This window comes from Pinus tabuliformis, chromosome 7 (assembly GCF_031772625.1).
Source record: "Pinus tabuliformis cultivar Carrire ecotype Pingquan chromosome 7, CPIR1, whole genome shotgun sequence".
NCBI classification, from domain to species: domain Eukaryota; kingdom Viridiplantae; phylum Streptophyta; class Pinopsida; order Pinales; family Pinaceae; genus Pinus; species Pinus tabuliformis.
Genome location: NC_142293.1, coordinates 292,520,259 through 292,540,755, shown reverse-complemented (window position 1 = coordinate 292,540,755; position 20,497 = coordinate 292,520,259). Strand labels below are relative to the sequence as shown.

Genomic DNA, 20,497 nt, shown 5'->3' with positions numbered 1-20,497 from the left:
GACAATCAAGAGCAATGACAAGAGGCACAAGCTTTAGTCAAAGACCAAGGAAAAACCCCACAAGGGGGGAACCCTTTCAAATTCTTCTTCTATTTGATTGTCATAAAATGTTTAACAGAGAGATACAATGTTCCAGTAATGAGTCAAGGGTCAATAGCTTTGACTATCCAACAATTCACTAACCAATATCCAAGACATGAGCCCAAAAAGCAAATTTGGTCAGCAAGTCAAATCTGCAATTTTTGTCAAAGTCAATAGCAGACAAAGCTGCCCTAACCAGTCCTCAAGTCAATGGTCAAACAACCTTCAAATCAACTCGATCAAAGGTCAAAATATTTGGCCTCTTTTGCTAGTCAAAGTCAAGTCAAAATAGCCCCAAAGACAACTCGGTCAAAGGAGAGAGAATTTGTGGTCAAACTTGCAGTCAAACTGCAATTGAGGGCCTTCGGTCAACCCCAGTCAAACATCTCAAAAAAGTTTGGTTCCTCCACAGAAAAATTCAGCCTCAAAAAATCAAAATTTTGCAAGTCAAACCAAGTCAAAATGCCAAGTCAAACTTGGTCAATGGCTAGTCAAACTCTCCAAGCAGAAAAGTCAACTCAAATTTCAGATTTCTATCTTCCCTTCGTACGCGTGAGCTTGACTTCCTTGATTGCAGACTTGTACAAACCAATCACAAGAGGAGAGAGGAGAAGATGTGTTGATGTGATGTCCAAATGAGGTTGCCTTGATGTGTATTTATATGCTTCTTTGGAGACCCAATTATGACTTTAGGCCGACCTAAAATTTTGTGTACTTGTGGGTTTCTCATTAGAAATAATATTTTTCCTTGACCAAATTAAATTCTTCCAAGGGCCAGTAGGGGTCTTTCTTGATGAGGAAGGTTGTCCAAGGCAGGGAATTTGTCCCTGAGTTGCCAAATTAACACTCAATCTCAGCTAGGGAGAATTTCCGATTGCATCAAGAATTTGGTCATCTCGAATATAGTCATATCTCATCTTTGCTCGTCTGCTGAACATTCTAAAATCTAAAGAAGAAGAATAATCATCACAGGGGAGCTCAAGCTACCACCCTATATCCAAGGACAATAAGCTACCAACTTGTCATGAGAGACAAGGATCACAAATCCTATTGCCTGCTGATCTTCCCACCTTGACCCTCAAGAATCAAGTGGTAGAACAACTGCATCCTATCACTTGTGGAGGATAGCCCAACTTACTAGTGGTAAGGATCATAAATGCCCAAGTCTTCTCATCCATTGGTCAAGTGGGGAGAACAATCCCAACAAGTGCTGGCCATGGGTAGGATGCCAACTAGGGTATACTCTGTCAAGTATCAAACATATGGTAGGGGAGGATAGCCCAACTTTCCGTAAAAGACAAGGATCACAAACACCCTACAATGACAATAGGTAGGATAACCCAACTTGCGATAAGTGACAAGGATAACAAATCCTATTGTCCAAAGATCCCTCAACCCCAGGAGATCTCATGGGTCAATTCCTCACCCTAGGAGCTTAGATAGGGGGAAGAGCATAACTCAGTGTCCTCGATCAACCAAGACCCTTACCTAGGAGGGTCACCTCCATCAATCCAAGTTGCTCTTTGAAGACAAAGAACTTCCCTTTCAGCAATGCCTTGGTGAGTATGTTTGCTATCTGCTCGTTAGTCGAAATATGATGGAGTCTCACATCTCCTCTCTGCATCGTGTGTAGTATACAGCGATAACTGATCTCCATATGCTTGGACTTGTCATGAAACACATGATTCTCTGCTAATCGGATCCCACTCTTGTTGTCAGAATATATCGTTGTCGTATCCAGAACTTGCTTAAACAACTCTCCAAATAGATTCCTCAACCATACTGCCTCGCAACTAGCCATTCTAGTAGCAATATATTCTACCTCGGTCGTACTCAAAGCTACAAACTTCTGCTTCTTACTCATCTAGGATATCATGGCGGAACCCAAACTAAAGCAACACCTTGATTTGCTCTTCCTGTTAATAACATTTTTGACCTAGTCAACATCCGTGTACCCATGAAGTCTGATGTCACTGGAAGTATATCTTAGACCATGGTTAATCGTCCCATGCAAAAATCTCAGCACATGCTTGGTAGCAACCCAATGTGCATGAAGAGGATCGGTCAATGAACTGAAAAACAGATGTTCAGACTGGTGTTCACGAGGAACATCAATGCCCCAATCAATTGGTGATACTCAGAGGGATTCGCTAAATCAAGCCCAACACCATTTCCGCATAACTTCTTGAAGTTCATCTCCATGGGTGTGGCTAGGGACTTGCATTCTACCATCTCAAATCTTTCCAACAATTTCACAACATATTTACTTGAGAAAGGAAAGTCTCTTTGGGCTTTTGCGACACCTCTAAGCCCAAGAAATGGTGCATCAAACCAAGATCCTGCATTTCAAACTTAGAGGCTAGCTCCCTCTTACTCGCGAGCATCAAAGGCTCACTAGTTGTGCTTGTCAAGAATAAATTGTCAACATATAAAACCAAAATGAGAGGCATATCTTGGACCACTTTGAAGTAGAGGTTTGGGTCAGCACTGCTTCTTGTGAATCCATGCTTCACTAGGTAGCTATCAATTTAGACATACCAGACTTTGGGGGGTTGCTTCAACCCATAATGTACCTTCTTCAACCTGCAAATGTGTGTCTTCCTATGATGCTAAGTTGCAGGAAACGCAGGGTTACAGGGCGTTTCGCCTGGGGAAACGAAACGAAACTCGTTTCCCCGTACCGTACGGCCTGGAAACGCGTTTCCGGCCGTACGGTCACGTTTCCCGAAATGGAAACGTGGCCGTACGGCCGGAAACGCGTTTCCTGGCCGTATGGGCCCCGTTTCCCCAAAAAAAACACTTGTTTTTTAAATTTTTTTTTTTTTCTAATTTGCATTTTCCGGGTGCCTTTAATGTTTAAATGTTTAAGTAAATGTATCATTAATGCTTTATGATTGCACATAATAACATATATATATTAATAATTTTTAAATATTTTTAATATATATATATATATATATATATATATATATATATATATATATATTATATATTCGCGTTTCCCCGTTTCCAAAATTTGGGGAGGTCGCGTTTCGTTTCGCTTCCCGTTTCGGAAACTCGTTTCCGTTTCCCCTATGTTTCTTTATCAAATAACCCATATCTTGAAGTACTTCAATAACATAATTAAAATTCTGAACTTGTAGCAGTCACATATATAGCTGAAAATATAAATAACAGAAACTAACTTTTCAAGTACACACAAAATTCTGTTCTTCAAATCAGCTTATTGTAAATGATCAAAAACTTATAAGGACACCTCAAAACTAAGGTTTTCAACCTTCTAGGCACTCAGATCTGCTATATCTGCTTGTTGTTCACTTAGATATGCACTCAGATTTGCAAGATCTGCTTGCTGTTCACTTAGATCTGCAGTCAGATTTGCTAGATCTGCTTGCTGTTCACTTAGATCCACTAGATCTAACTGCTGGATATGAATGTGAGTACTTTAAATTCTTTAGATCTGAATATCAACATGCATAAGTAATTGAAATAAACTGTTAAAATACTGAAACACATCAATACACAAGATTTACCATGGGGAAACCCAATAAGAGAGAAAACACTAGCAAAGACCTTCTTACTTTATTTCTCTTGAACAAATTTACAGGTACAAAACCCTTCTTGAGGGCGCTACAGTACAGTTCGCTAGGAGAGAGGATGACTGGAGACAAATGAAGCCTTAACTTACTTGAAACTTAGATCAACTCGCCTTGAGCCAAAGATGCCAGATCTGAAACAACTCGGACTAGATCTGAACTTGTATGAAGTAGATCTAAAATTTACTTGGGCGCACTACAGAAAAATACACCAGATCTGGGTGAAATGATTGCTGAACTTTGAATGGTTATATCTAACAGCTGAGAACTTGAAACTTTGGGTGCTCAAAAGGGATAGGTGTGCCTCAGAGAGTAGATGAAAAACTGCAGAAACAGAACTTGTGTAGCGAATTGCTTTCTCTTGGTCCTTTTATCATTTCTCTTGGCTAGAATGGAGCGCCTAGATTTAATCTTGGATTGACATTAGATAAGCTTCATGATCCTTATAGAAGACTCCATGGAAGAGGGTTAACAACTTAAGTTTTTCTCTCTAGACACAAGTGCGCACCCCCCTCCCCTTCTAATTTTACATTGACATCTTTAATATAATAATGCCTTTCTAAACTTAGGAAAACTTAGGCTTTTAGCCTTTACATCATAACATTACATTATAATGTCTCAACTAGTCACTAGGACTAGGAGTTTACATGACAAACACTTTTATATGACTCAAGGCTTTTCATAGACATTTTATATAGGCTTTGGGCACCTCACCCACAAGTATCCAAGACATTTGAGAACGTTGAGAGCCTTAGGTCTTCGAGCAATAGTAGCACATCACAACTACCCCTAGACACCTTTTGCACCCAGGATGTTCTTCCACTTTGCACTATATTTGATGATTTTTTAGGATGATGCACGTGGACCAATATGTCTGCAGGCCGGCGTTAGCACTCTCTAAGAGATGGTAGCTGATCTAGAGCCCAGATGAGGATGGTCTCATTGTTTGAGACATGAGAGGGATGTTGGTTTTTGAGTACAGGTGTTCTGGTCTCTATGGTGATGAAGAGGCTAAAGAACACAGAAGGATAATTATCTCCAATACCCAAAAAACATTTCTAAATGCCTTAATTAGATTAATTTACCAATTCTTAAATATTTTCCTAAGTTTAACTTAGGAAAACTGGCTAATTAAATCAATTTAATTTAGGTAAATCGATTTTGCTCTAGAGACTTTCAGAAAAGTCATTTGATGGGGTCAAGATGATCTTAGCCATCGATTGGGATTAGATTGTTGCCGTTGGTTGCTCAATAAGATTTTATAAGAGCAAATTGATGGGTTAGCTGGAGACATCATCACAAGGAGTTCTAATCACCCAGTTGCAGAGGTAGCAAGGGCGCAGTTTGAGCACAAGAGACACTGGCAGAAGGGTTTCAACAAAGAAGATTGAGGAGAATATTTCCAAAGGAATTTTCTCAATGATTTCTAGTTTCTAGTGGGAGGAAGGAGTTCGATTTCATCAGTAGAAGAAGACCTCAACCTTAGCAGTGCAAATAGCTAGTTAGCCAGTGCGAGTGACAGGGAGGCTCGTTTCAGTTTCCAGTTGTCGAAGCTATCACCCGAAGGCAGTGTGAGTTGGTCAAATGAGTTGCTAGAGGTTGATTTGGTTGTAGAATAATTTTCCCCGAGGTAATGTGAATTTTTGGAGCAGTCAGTGCAAGTTTGTAGGCAGTGTATGCGCATTGTTGAGAGGAGTGTGAATTGCATAGGGAGGCCAAATACATTTGCAAAGGGAGACTTTGTGGTTTATAAATAGTTTTTGTGAAGAGAAAAATATTTGTCGGAGCTTTGCCAGTGAGAGACAAGTTGATTGTAACTCTCAATTTTTGCTGAAGAATATTAATAAAACCCTCATCTGCAAAATTGATTTTCCCAACACTTGGGTTTTTCCAGGGATAACTTTTCCAAAAATATTGGTGTCAATTATTTGTTGTGTGTGCATTATTTCTCAGTTCCTGTTATTATTTATGAAAATTGCAGTAGTGATTTAATCGTTATTTGTTGTAATTATTTTCTGAAGACAAATAATCACCAATAGATGGAAGATTAAATTCCAGTGATTGTAATTAAGGAAATTTCACATGGTATCAGAGTGGACCAGCACAAAGGCTTTGCAGGAGTAAATTAGTGCAGGGCACAAGAAGAGAAATCTGAGGGTTTATAACCTAGTTTATATTTTCTAGATCTATTTGGGTTTCACTATATTTCCAAATTTTTAGATATGGTTGCAATAGGTTTGAGAAATCGGGACAGATTGGATGGAGCCTCCAACTTTGGTGTTTGGAAAGCCAAAATGTCTTTTCTATTGGATGAGTTTGGATTGAAGGATTATGTGACTAATGTGATAGTCGTACCAATAGATCAACAACAACTGACAACCTACAGAAAGGAGAATGCCAAAGCCAAGAGGATTATCTTTGATGGAGTCAAAGACACTGATTTCAGAAACAATTGCTAGATCCATTGGCTCACTAGGCTCTTTTGGGCCTTCTTGATGATCTATGGGATGTTGAGAAGGATACAACAAAGGATATGTGGGATGCAATTGTCAATCTGTACTAGAATCCTACAGAATATAGGAAATTGATTCTCCAAGAAAAGTTGAGGACCATCAAGATGCAGAAGAGTGAAGACTTGGTTTCCTACCTCACCAGAGTTCGACTTGCTAGAGATGAATTGGCTGCAGTTGGAGATAAGCCAAGTGATGCCGAGCTAGTGCGAGTAGCCTTGAATGGGTTTTCTAGGCAATGTGAAGTCTTTGTCCAAGTTATCAATGTACGAGATTGGTTACCGAGTTGGGATCGCCTATGTATTGATTTCACTTAGAAGGAGGTTAGACTCAACTTGGTTAGTGTCAGTAGTAGCAACAATGGAAAAACTCCAAGGGTTGAGAAGGAATAGGGAAACGTACTCGAGCAGGAAAAGGGAAGGTGAAGAAGGGTTCCAACAAGGGATCGAGCTCAAAAGGAGAAATGAAGAAGAAAGACTTGAGTAAGGTCAAGTGTTTTGGTTGCGGTTAGCTAGGACACTAGGGCAGCCAATGCCCTAACCAGAAGAAGGGAGAAAACAAGAGGAAGTAGCTGACAACAACTTCAGTAGAGATTGAGGATTTGTCTTCGAGACTAGAGGATGTATTTGCTCTCATAGCTTGCCTCTCTAGCTCTATGTCCAAAGGTGTTTGCTATATTGGTAATGGAGTGTCAACACATATGACGAGATGGACTTCCAGATACAAATGGGAAACAAGACCAAGTGTACTCTAGTTGGGAGAGTTACCATCAACATTCAGAGGGAGTCAGACAAGAGTATTGACATTATAGATGTGCTACATGTGCCAAGTTTATCAATGAACTTGATTTTAGTTTTTGCACTACAGGACATAGGATATGATGTCTATTTTGTGGGGCCAAAGGTGTACATCAAACACTAGAGTTGGAAGAAGGTCAAATAGATTGGAGCAAGGAGCAACAAGTTGTACAAGTTGCAATTTGATTCTCCAAAGACACTGATTAGTAGCAACAGTAGCAGAGACATGGGGGAGTTATGGCATGAGAGGATGGGACACCTACATCATGGACCACTAAGGTTGCTCAGGGAGACTGTGATGGGAATTCCAAAATTGAGCACAAAACGCGAAGATGTGTGCAAAAGGTGTGTGCTTATGAAGTTTGCAAAAGTAACATTCCCAAGGAGTGACAGTAGAGCCAGTGGTTTTCTTTGGTTGATATACTTAGATATATGTGGCCCGTTGTCTACTAGATCTCTTAGGGGTTATGAGTATTTTGTGACCTTTATTGATGACTTCTCCAGGAAAACCTGGATCTATTTCTTGAAGGAAAATGACGAGGTTTTCAGTCGCTTCCAAGATTTCAAGGATCTTGTGGAGAACATGATAGGGAAAATGATGAAGATGCTTTAGACAGATAATGGAGGCGAGTACATAGATAAGGCCTTCATGGGGTTTTGTGCGAAGGAGGGCATCAGAAGAGAGTGGACAACTCCATACAACCCACAACATAATGGGGTCGCAGAGAGGAAGAACATAACGATAGTTGGGGCAACAAGGGCAATGTTATATGACCAGGATATGCCCAAGTTTCTATGGGAAGAGGCATGTAGCACAACAATGTACATTCAGAATAGGGTTCCTCATAAAGTGCTGGGAAATGACACTAGAAGAGGCCTTTACAATGAAGAAGCTAGAGGTTGGACACTTCAGAGTCTTTAGCAGTATAGCTTGTTGTCATGTGTCAGATGACGAACACGCCAAATTGGATCAAACTGCAAAGAAGGGTTATTTTGTTGGATACAATGAAAAATGCAAGGCGTATAGGATCTACATTCCTAGTAGCAGGAGGATCATCGTGAGATGTGATGTTAAATTCCAGGAGGAGAAAGCCTTTAGAAGATCTCTCGAGTTGCTATCAGATGATGAGAGTGGGCTAACAGAAGCCCTAATGGTTGAGCAATAGTGGCAGGGAGAACAGAGCACGAGTACTATTACCAGTATGAGCACTAGCTCAGGTGCGGGTGGTATGCTGATTTCATTGTAGACGGAGCAATAGGGGCAAGATGAGGAGCATGAAGCTCCAACCACCATTAGCAGAAGAAGAAACAAGGAGGTGCTTTAGACATTAAGAGATACACATGAGTTCATGGGAGCTCTTAGGGTGAACACCAGAGAGCGCAGACAACCAGACAGGTATAAGGCGTTGGTGATAAAGGTCATTGACAGAGAGCCTTCCAGCTATCAAGAGGCTACACAACATTAGGTGTAGTAGGATGCAGTGGTGGAGTATAAATCCATCATGATCAATGATGTATGGGAGGTTGTGATTCGGATTTAAGCAGGAGCGCAATAGATTACAGAGATAACCATAAATATAGAGATGCGATAACCATAAAAATAGAGATGCAACGGAAATAATACTTCATTTCATTAATGGAGAATATTGAAATATGCTTACAAATAGAAATAAACCAGTTAGGGCGATGGTAGCTTATCTCTGAGAAGAGATGTGTCGGCTACATGCCTCTGAACTGTTTCGAACCGTGTTACAATGAGGCTCGAGGGCCTATTTATTGTTGAGAAACAATGGAAAACCCTTCATATTCCAAAACCTAACCCTAGAAGATGAAATGCCAAATTGTGGGCCCCGTTTTTGGGTAAGTTGGTACATCAACTTCCCGTGGTCGCGAATTGGTTGTACTATCTCCGTTTGACGCGCATGATAACCCGTTGGAAAGATCTCTCCGAGGACTACGACGGAAAAGACGATTTTTATCAGAAAAATCGCTGCGGTGGATTTCCCAAAAAATGTCGTTTAGGGCCTCAAAACGGCTCCGGAAGTTTAGGACCCGAAAAACTGCTAAAAATAGTAAACTATGCTATAATTAAGGAAACTGAAAAACTGAAAGAGACAGTTGTGGGGGTCCAAATGGGATAGGTGGGTGGCCACCAACATCCACCTGGATCATTCCTCCCCCCTTAGGAAGCAATGGTCCCCATTGCGTTGAGTTCCTCCCTGAGATGAGGAAGCTTCTGCTGAGCTAGGTCTCTGGTGAGCTGTTCTGCAATCTCTGATGTGTCCAGAAATGGTGGGGAGCATGGTCGGCGACGGTCCACATTGAACACTCGGTGCAAGCGAAGGAATGGAGGAACGCTGTGCTTCAAAGCATTGTTTCCCGTAGCCTTGTTACTGGTGTAAGGACCATGTCGAAGTGGTCTGAGTTTCTGATGGGTTCTGGTAAGGCGCTCCCTCTGCAAATGTAACCAAACTTTGTCGTCCACCTGAAACTTGTGTGGTACCCCTCCGGGTAAGGAGAAGTTGTTCCTGTGTTCTGTCACGACTGTATCCCTCTGTTGCTGCTGCTGTGTGGAGGAACCCTTCGCGGGGGTCATGGATGTAGCAACGATCTTCCCCTTACTTCGGGAGTGAACCAGACAGAAAATAAATTTCCTAGTCTGTGAGATGAGCTTGCTGCCTTTCTTAGCAGTAATCAAAGAGGTGGCGGTAGGTGGGGCTACCTCCGGTATCCTGTATAATGAATTATCCAAAGAAATGATGACAGCGCGAGGCCTTGACTCATACACAGCATGTCGCCTCCACAAGTATGGCTGGCCTAATAGTACATCACAAACATCCAGAGGTGTAACATCACACAATACCTCGTCTGTGAAGGGCTTGATGCTATAGGGAAGGCGGCACTGCTGGCGAACTTTGAGATCTCGTCCTTCGTGAAGCCAACTGATACTGTACGGCTGTGGGTGTGGTGTAGTTGGTAGGCTCAACCGCTTCACGACCTCTGCTGAAATGAGGTTCTTTTGGCTGCCACTGTCGACAATGAATTGCAGCGGCGAACCCTTCACCCACATCTGTGAGTGGAAAAGACGTTCCCCCTCCTCTGGATCTTCGGGCTCATTTTTCTGGATCTTGGCAGTAGCAACAGTGGCGCTGGGATCCGCATCAATGATCTGCTTCCCTTTGTCATTCCCCTTGTCGGGTTCTGACTCAGAGTCGGAACATGCATCTGATTCGGAAGCCTTCAGCTCGGCCACCAACGACTGCTTGGTCCGACACTCACTTGTGTTATGAGTGGGACTCTTGTGGAACTCACACCACTTTCCTGTGTCCTTCTTCGGCTTCGTGGTGTTGTTATTTTCTGACGGGTTGTCTTGGGTCACCCTGCCTTGGGTTTGTCCTTTGGGCTTTGGATTTGCAGATCCAAAGTCTCGCTTCTTCTGTTTGAACTTTTGCTCGATTTTGACAGCGTATCGGTATGCTGTGCCGAGTGAGGAGATGTTCAAGAACTCCATCTCTTCCTGGATGTATCTGTGTAGGCAGCCGCGGTATTTGAGTACTAGATGCAGCTCAGAATCTTTGATACCCAATTGTGTGCGAAGGGTATGAAAAATGTTTGTGAACTCTGCCACATCTTGGTCTCGTCCCTGCCGTAGGGTGGTCCATTTGATGTATTTGTCCTCATAGCTTTTGATGGGGTAGTATTGCTCCTTGATGGCATCCCGGAAGTCATTCCAAGTGGGTGCGGCTGAAAATAGTGAGCCTGTACTTTCATCCTTCTGTTCGCAGTAGGTTTCCCACCAGTCCTTAACGTGGGGGGCTGCTTTGAGAAGAGCGAAAACAATCTTTTCCCGAATTGAAAATTCATGAACAGAAAAATACCCATCGAGCAGATTTAATCATTTATCTACGACATCTGCATCTATTTTACCCTCGAAGATGGGGATTTCAAAATTTACTTGTACCTTAAATGGTGTGGCATTTCTAGAGTAACTGTTGGAAGCCGATGCGTCGCCTCTAGGTAGCCGCTGAAGGATTTGGGCAAAGCTGTCCATCATCGCGTTCCTTTGTCGTTTGAGGGCTTCTTCGAGCAATATTCTGATAGGATCTCCTGCCCCCTCGTCTTTCTTCTCATCCGCCATGGGAGGTCGTCGAGATTTGCGAGGCTGGTCTTGCAAAGGTTCGACCAATTCAAGCCCTAACTCCTTATATCCCGACCTCGTTGGGGACATGCAAAGAAAAACAGAGAAAAAGCAGACCGCTCTGATACCACTGATCCGGATTTAAGCAGGAACGCAATAGATTACAAAGATAACCATAAATATAGAGATGCGATAACCATAAAAATAGAGATGCAGCGGAAATAATACTTCATTTCATTAATGGAGAATATTGAAATATGCTTACAAATAGAAATAAACCAGTTAGGGCGATGGTAGCTTATCTCTGAGAAGAGATGTGTCGGCTACATGCCTCTGAATTGTTTCGAACCGTGTTACAATGAGGCTCGAGGGCCTATTTATTGTTGAGAAACAATGGAAAACCCTTCACATTCCAAAACCTAACCCTAGAAGATGAAACGCCAAATTGTGGGCCCCGTTTTTGGGTAAGTTGGTGCATCAACTTCCCGTGGTCGCGAATTGGTCGTACTATCTCCGTTTGACGCGCATGATAGCCCGTTGGAAAGATCTCTCCTAGGACTACGACGGAAAAGACGATTTTTATTCAAAAAAATCGCTGGCGGTGGATTTCCCAAAAAACGTCGTTTAGGGCCTCAAAACGGCTCCGGAAGTTTAGGACCCGAAAAACTGCTAAAAATAGTAAACTATGCTATAATTAAGGAAACTGAAAAACTGAAAGAGACAGTTGTTGGGGTCCAAATGGGATAGGTGGGTGGCCACCAACATCCACCTGGATCAGGTTGTGCCTAGACCAATGGATAGGTCAGTGGTTGGCTCTCGATGGATCTATAAGCTTAAGTATGTTGTAGATGGCAACCTGGAGAAATATAAGGCTAGGTTCATGGCCAAGGGTTATGCGCGAAAGGAAGTCATAGACTACGAGGAGATCTTTGCTCTTGTGGCTAGATATTTCTATGAGGACTGTGATCTCATTAGCAACATAGATGGGATGACAGATTCACCATACAGACGTCAAGACAACTTTCTTGAATGGGGTGATAGAAGAGGAGGTGTATATCAAACAACCAGAGGAATTTGAGATGCATGAGAGAGATATGTATGTTTGTAGGTTGAAGAGGGAACTATACTAACATGTTGATTTTTAATGTACCTTGAACAAGTGGTTTCCCATGGGTTAGTCTCTACCTAGGGAAAAGTGTCCAAAATAATTCTTTTCCTACGTGTGACTTTATAAAGTGAAAGTGACTTTATAAGTGGTAAAGTCAATGTTAAATTATAAAGTGAAGAGTGACTTTAGACATAAAGTACAATGTGGGTACTTTATTTAATGGGTGAGTTAAAAAATAGAAAGTGAGAATTAAATGCGCATTTAATCTCATCCCTTGATCTTAATGAATTTGAGTGATTAGATCTTAGGGTTGCCCAAAAGTCGTTTAGGGAAACAAAAGGGGAAAAAAAGAGAGACTGCATTCATTCTTAATGAGTAGATTCGATAAAGAAGGCTGAGAGCTGGAGAAAAGTTTTGAAGGAGAAATTTGTTGCAGCAAGCATAAGGAGTGATTTCTGGGCATGGAAATGAATGTTTAGAAGACAATACAGTACGGACAACATTGAATGCTATGAGCTGCATGCTGCTCAAGAGAAATTTTTGAATTTTTTTTTGGAAAAAATCCGTATAGTCCGTATAGTCGTATCCATACAGTACATATTTTCAGCGTCAAGTGGGCATGAAAATCGAGGCAAAATGGGCACGGTTTTCAAGGAGTTTTGGGCTGAAGAGATAAGTTGTATTTTGTTGTTTTGTTTTGTCTGCAAAAGTATTTTTCCTGAACTTGAAAGATAAATAAATTTGAAGAGCTCTCTAACAAGTTTCCCCCCAAGAAGATTGAAGGGCTTTTGCCTGGGTCTAAGTTGACAAAAAATCTGTGTATTTTTATGTGTGTTGCTGGTCTGGTTATGTTCATATTTATTTTCAGCATGTGTTGACAGTCTGATGTGTTTTAATCTAAAAATTTCATTTCCAGAATTCTATATGTTGAATGTATGTTTATGGGAAAGGGCATTTAAGTGAATGAGATTGATAAGGTGAAATTAAAACCGGGTTGGGATTGTTGGAATTTTTTTTGTCATGAAATTTCAACATGGTGTCGGAGCTACAGGTTGAAAATTGCACTTCGAACATTAGACGGTAGTTTGGGACAACAAACAGTGGTTTGGACAACAAACTGAATTTTTGGACAGCAAACTCAGTTTGGGCAATAAACTGATATTTTGGGACAGCAAGGTGAAATATCACACAAACTGAACTTTTGGGACAACAAGGTTGTGGTAGAACGTTCATTTCTCCATTTTCTTGGTTTTGTAAATTTTGGACAGCAGTCATGGCAATGTTCATAAGGATAGATGACACACTGGATGGCATATCCAACTATGCTGTTTGGAAGGAAAGAATTTAGGCAGTGTTTGAGGAGGCAATAGTTTGGGACATAGTGCGGCAAGTGGTTGTACCTCCTACTGCTGCAAATGAACTTGCTGAATTCACAAAAAATAATGCAAAGGCAAAAAAGATTTTGATGGATAGTCTGAAGGATCATGTGGTTCCTCAGGTGAGAGGAAACACATGCATATCAGATGTGGACAACTCTAACCACTCTCTATCAGAGTACCAATGAGAGTAGGAAGATGGTACTCAAAGAACAATTGAAGAACATCAGGATGACAAAGGTTGAAAGTGTAGTTCATTATCTTGGCAGGGTCAAACAGGTACGTGATGATTTGACTGCTATTGGTGAGACAGTTGCACCCACAGAGTTAGTCAGGATAGCTATAGCGGGACTTCCTAAGTCTTGGGAGGTCTTTGGAGATGCTATTACCTCTAGGGAGAATCTTCCCAATTGGGACAAACTTTGGGATGATTGTGTGCAACATGAGATACAGAACACTGGCAATGGTGGGGTGAAGATAGGAGATGAGGAGGATGTAGCCTTGACAACCAGGGCGAAGAACAAAGGGAAGGCCAAGAAAGGGGCCTCATTAGATGGGGCTAAGGGATAGGAGAAGAAGAAGAAGAAAGATATGGATATGTCCAAAGTCAAATGTTGGGCATGTCAGAAGAAGTGACACTATCCTGCTACGTGTCCTAAGAGGAAGAACAAGGGGAAGAAGGGTACTGCAGCTTCAGCAGAGGTGGAACAGTTTGCTTCACTGTTTGACCAAGACTTTGCATTTATTACTTCTACATCTAGTAGGAGTACATCATCCAATGTGTGGTACTTAGACAGCGGGGCTTCCCGCCATATGACAGGTGCACGAGACTTCTTTTTAGAGCTTGTAGAGAGGGCACTGGATATTGAGATTGTACTAGGAGATGAAAGCACTGTGAGAGCTGTTGGTGTGGGGACTGTGACCTTTGAGACAAAGTATTTGCCTCCTTTGAAGGTCATGGATGTTTTGTATGTTTGGAGGATGAAGAAGAACTTGATTTCAGTGTCTGCTATGGAGGAGAAGGGGTTTGACGTCACTTTCTCAGGAGGGCAGGTATTGATGCATCCCAAGGGAGCTTCCATCACTTCGGCCAAAGTGATTGGAGTGCGCTCTGGGAAACTATATAGGTTCTTTTTTCAGTCGGTAGGAGCATTGGTGAGTAGCACATCTAATAGCACTCACACTAGTACCACCAGATGTAGAGACTTGTGCGAGTTATGGCAGTATAGGATGGCGCATATGCATCATGGAGCTTTGAGAGTACTGAGGGAGATCACTACTGGAGTTCCTGATTTCAGTGTCGAGCATTATGAGGTCTGCAGAGGGTGTGCTTTGGGCAAGTACAACAAGTTACCATTCCCAGTGAGCGACAATAGATCTACAGGTAGACTAGAGTTGATTCATACTGCTGTTAGTGGCCGTATGTCTCATGTGTCTTTGGGTGGTTACGAGTATTATGTTATATTCATTGATGACTACTCTAGGAGGAGTTGGATATATTTCTTGAAGATCAAGGGTGAGGTCTTCAGTGACTTTAAAGAGTTCAAAGCTCTTGTGGAAAAGCATACAGGTTGGAAGATTTGGGCCTTGAGGATAGACAATGGTGGTGAGTACACCGATGGTGGGTTTTTTGACTTCTATGCACAGGAGGGAATTAGGAGAGTGTTCATGGTTCCTTACTACCCCCAGCAGAATGGGGTGTCTGAAAAAAAGAACAAAGTTATTGTTGGGGCTGCTAGAGCAATGATTCATGATCAGGGATTGCCTTTATTTTTGTGGGCTGAGGCCTGCAATACTGTTGTTTATCTTTAGAAAAGGAGTCCTCACAAAGTATTGGGGAATATGACTCTGGTGGAAGCTTTCACTAGAGAGAAGCCTCATGTGGGACATCTTCGTATCTTTGGATGTCTCACATATTCTTATATCCCCAAGGAGCATAGGATGAAGCTAGAACCCATGGCAGAGAAGGGTATCTTTATGGGTTACAACGAGACTTCGAAGGCCTATCAGATCATCATTCCTTCTAAACAAAGAGTGGTGATTAGGAGGGATGTGAAGTTCGAGGAGGAGGGGGCCTATCGTAGATCATAGGAGTATGATGAGAGAGAGTCACAAAATTCTCCTCAGTAGGGAGGTCAAGTACAAGGAGCAGGACCTCAGGGTTTTGGAACGACTAATACAGGAGGTACTTTAGTGTCATTGACATCTGGGGCACTAGTGGTGAGTTCACCAAGCACTTCTTTAGGGAGTCAATTGGTACAGAGTTCACATGGCACTTCAGTTGACACATGCACAGGTGCCGGTATAGGTTCTTCGAGGACAGGTGCTGGTACAAGTAGACCAAGGTCAGTTGGCAGACCTTCAGGTTCACCAGACTGGGGGGTAGAGGATGTGGTCCCCTATGGGGAAGCTTCTTCAGGGAAGAGGAGGCCCAAGTGGCTTCAAGACACCTTGAAGGAAGTGGAGTCTGTTGGTCCTCCGAAGAGGGAGCGGTTTTGCGGTTATGTAGCCATGGTTGCCAACATTGTTGGCTCTGAGCCTACTAGCTATGAGGAGGCTGCCAACCAGGAGGTATGGAGAGAGGCTATGGTGGAGTATGCCTCTATCATTAAGAACAATGTCTGGGAAGTGGTGCCTAGGCTTGAGGGCAAGTCAATTGTGACTTCCAGGTGGCTTTATAAGATCAAGCATGCCGTGGATGGCAGCATTGAGAAGTTCAAGGCGAGGTTTGTGGCTAGAGGGTTCTCACAGATAAAGGGAGTTGACTATGATGAGACTTTCGCTCCCGTAGCTCGGTACACTTCCATCCGGTCCCTTATTTCTATTGCTGCAGAAATGGGTTGGCAGATCCATCAGATGGATGTGAAGACCGCATTTCTGAACGGAGTTATAGAGGAGGAGGTGTATGTTGAGCAGCCACAGGGCTTTGAGGAGGAAACAAGCTTTCATCAGGCTGGTATTCAGAGTCAGCTTTTGCACAAGCCAGAGATGGCTCTCATAGAGATCAAAGATAGGTTTTTCTAGGGAGTTGAGTTCATTTTAGAGGCAGAGTCATTTCAGTCATATTTCTCAGTTTTGGGGAAAATTGCAGCTTTTAGCAATCTCCCTACTTTTTAGGAGACAGAGTTTGGAGATCCATAGGTTAAGAGATGATTACATATATGGAATCTTTGCAAGTTCACGATGCTGATGAGTTTTTTTTGGGCAACATGCTAGACACTGCTATTTTGGCAATTAAGAGTTTAGGGCTCGTATGTTGTTTCCAAGCATATGTTTGGATTCTTTGCAGAAAAGTGAATTTGATGGGAGTAATCTCATTGATGTGCAAGAGGTTTCTTGTTTTAGCAGTGCCTAGTTTTAGACATGCTATTGGCAGGGTTCTCATAACAGTTCTCAACATTTTTGTGTTTTTCTATTTTTAAGGGTACTTCTATTTTCAGCAGATCTATTTTTAGTAGGTGTGTTTGCTATGCCGGATGGCTAGTGTCAGCAGATGTGTTTGCCATGTGGAATACATGTGGCAATGATACTTTTGCTTACCCTAGGTGCGATGTCATGAGAGCAACCCTAGGTGCCCTGTAGGGTAAATTTAACAGTGGCCTAATATTTTGCTCAATGTCTTCATTCTATTTTTGGGAGAGTGATTCATTAGTTATTATTGGAAAAATGAGGTGGCCTTCTTCTAGATCCTTGTTTGGTTAAAATTAAAAATGATTAAAAGGTATAAATTTAGACAAGGCAGCCTTGCATGAATAATTTATAGTTTTCGACAGCCATTTTATTTTATCTTCAGTCTAGTCAACACCATATGGAGCGTGCATGAACTTAGCTAATTATGGAATAGGGTGAACTCCTTCTTAGTGATAGTTTGTGGTTTATTCGTGAAAATGAGGTAGGTGATTTTAGCATTTCATTTATTTATTACAGTCAATAATTTTGGAAGTTTTCTTGCACGAGTTAGGCACCTTCCTCAGTGAGCTCAAGAAACTTGCAGAGGAAGGATGTAGGGTTGTTGTTAAGCAGAGTTTTTCAAAGCAGCTAGCAGCCTTTCTTCTTCATATTCTCTTCCTTTTTCTTATCTGTCTATACTTTCTGTTGAGCAGAAATACTGTGATCACTCTTTTATTTCGTCTTCATGATGCAGCCAACATCTTGACCAATACAAAGATGGAGTTTGACCATGGATTTTATCACAGCTTTCTAACTTGTTGATGCTATATTTTATGTCTTGTGCAGTAGTGTGGACAGTTTTCATGCATCTAGATTCTATTTTGATCATATCAGTTACCTAGAGCACACATTCTTTCTGTTTTCCTCTCATATTTAGCTGTTGCAAGTTGAAATTCTTTCACATTATCAATATTCTTTAGTCTTTGGTTTTTTACACACAAATCAAAGGCCATTATATATTTGTTGATTTCTTATATTAATATGCATATTTTAAGTGATTTCCAGTGCATAAACACTGGACATGCAGTTTTCAAGTGATTTCTAGTGCATAAACACTGGGGGTGCCTCCCCGTGATTGTAAATATACTGATCCAGAAGAAAACAAAGTTAGCTAGCGACCCAGGGCTGATTGTTTATCAGTTATCACTCAAATTTTCCTTGCTGCAGGTCTTGGAGTCTTGCTGTCCTGTGATGCAGATTTGAGTGATAACAGGGAGGTAACAAGTGGTCAATGATGTGTTAACTGATTCAAAGCAAATTTCTGCAATAATTCCGCTGAATTTGAGTTAAAGTGAAATTGTCGTAGTAAAATGGCCAACATGGCTGAATTCTGTAACCATGATTACTACTGCCACCAATATCCTGTTGGTTCTTTTTGCTTGCCTCTTAGCTCTAGGATGGCTACTTTTATGATGAATTACGTTAAGGATTTCCATCAAATTCTTTATGACATCTGTTAGTGATTGTATAGTTAATGCATTTGTTGCTTTTACATTGAATGACTTCATTTTGAGTTAGAGAATCCTGAAGAGACCATATAGAGCTGTGCATAGAACATCTTTGTTCTTGATCTCAATTTTCTACATCAAGAAATAGAAGTTAAATGAAATGAACTATCCTGTTTTATCATGTTGCAGCCAGTGGAGATCAAGGGTTTACAATAATGCACACCTATCCAACAGTGATCTCCTGTTGATGGATAATAGCTGTGTCTGAGCAAAGATATTTGGTTGGCAGTTGTGATTGGTCTGTAGAGATTTGCTATCATAGTATCAAGGACTTGTTTCCAATCCTAAAAATAAGGGCAATATTACTGATTCCTCAGCATCTTTCTAAATAATTTTCTAGTCTAAACTATCTTCGAATAAGTGAATTCCACATAATATATGCCGCCATTTTGTAGTTTTTGATATAAAGTGGTTTTTTTATCTAACCTTTTCTGGTCACATACTGTCAACGCACATTATTCGTTTGTGTTATCTATTGAGTAATATTATGAATAATCGCTTAAAATCTTTATGCAGATATAATAATCTATGAGCTGTTTTTCCCCCTTTCTGTTACTTGCATCATTTTTGGTTTCACAATTTTCTCAAGATCCATTGATATGTACTGTCATTGATAAGTAATTAACAACTGCACAATACTTTGCCACCATTTAAAGTTTTGGATGTCACACTGTTTTCTTGCATTTTTCCTGTGGTATATTCAACATATGCAGACTTCGTAAGAAATCTAAAGATTTTACTGCCTATGGTTCAGGTCAGCTGGTAAGATATGCTGTGGTCACACAGTTTTCATATCAGGTTTAGTGTGTTATAGGGCTGCTGAAGGCAGGTGAAAACTCTTGCTCATCTTCTTCATTTTCCTTGTGTGTTATTTGTGTGTGAGTGTGAGTGCACATGCATGTTACATGGGATTGTGCAGCTGGGGCAAGTGTATCTGTTTTGTAACATCTACGTCTACTTGCAATACGCACTGTGTTTTACTTTAGCACATGGTTCGAAGAAACATTTCTGTTTTTCTGATTGGTATTGTTTGTATGCATTGAATGATCTGCCCCAAGTATTGCCATTCAGCATATTTCTCCAAGTTCTGCACAGCTGGGGAATTTCTTCATTTCTTTACTGCAACTAATCCAATTGTGCTGCACAGGTTGGAATGCTCGTGGCATGAAAACAATGAAAATACAGCCATATCTAGTATAAGCGATCTTCCAACATTGCTGAATTCAATTTGTCTTCATCATGTTTGCTCCCTTTCTGAACTTTCTACTGAGATGAATAGCACTCAAGTAAGTGTTCTTTAGCATTCTGTCGGTTGACACTTTTAGTTTGATATTTTGATTTTCATCTAGATTGGGCATGATCGGAAATGTGAAAAAGTAATTCGCATATTTCTTGTTTAAATTTCATTTTCATCCTAAATATTCATGTCAAGAAAAAATGATAATCATATTCAAGAACAATGAATTTTGGTTGACAGAATTTCAGCATGTTTGCAAAATACTCCTGTTTCAGAAGTCATAAATACTAAATAATTTGAGTAGGTAAGATAATTATAATATAATTTTATTAATGTCCAACTAATGACCATAAAAGTAGGTCAAAGAGATTGCTAAGTACAATGGTGTCATTACAAAGCAGGAGTACCAAAAGGTCTTCCTATAAAAGGCAAGATTCAGAAAGGATCAAGGTAAAATAGGAAGTCAGATCTTAGCTGAGGCATGAGCAATCCTCGATCCCAAGCCCAATGTTGAAAATCAGATGTTCTATGCTGTAACAATAACTTATTACAAAACTTTTTTATGCTGCAATATTAGTTAAGCAGCTGAAGATAGAACATAACCAAATACACAATAGAAGACAACCAAGAACAAAATGAGACAGAGAATTTAGGTTCAATGACCAGGGCAAAAGCCACAAAGGGAAAACCCAACCA

General features: G+C 41.1%; 1 protein-coding gene across 1 annotated transcript in view; it reads left to right on the top strand.

Moving 5' to 3' along the window:
• Positions 1-20,497, top strand: part of LOC149247035 (uncharacterized) — a 238,722-nt gene that overhangs the window by 198,008 nt on the left and 20,217 nt on the right. Inside the window, exons 10-11 of the mRNA XM_089443164.1 lie at positions 19,319-19,393; positions 19,712-19,850. Coding sequence (XP_089299290.1) covers positions 19,319-19,393; positions 19,712-19,850 — 214 coding nt within the window. The remainder of the gene's footprint in view (positions 1-19,318; positions 19,394-19,711; positions 19,851-20,497) is intronic.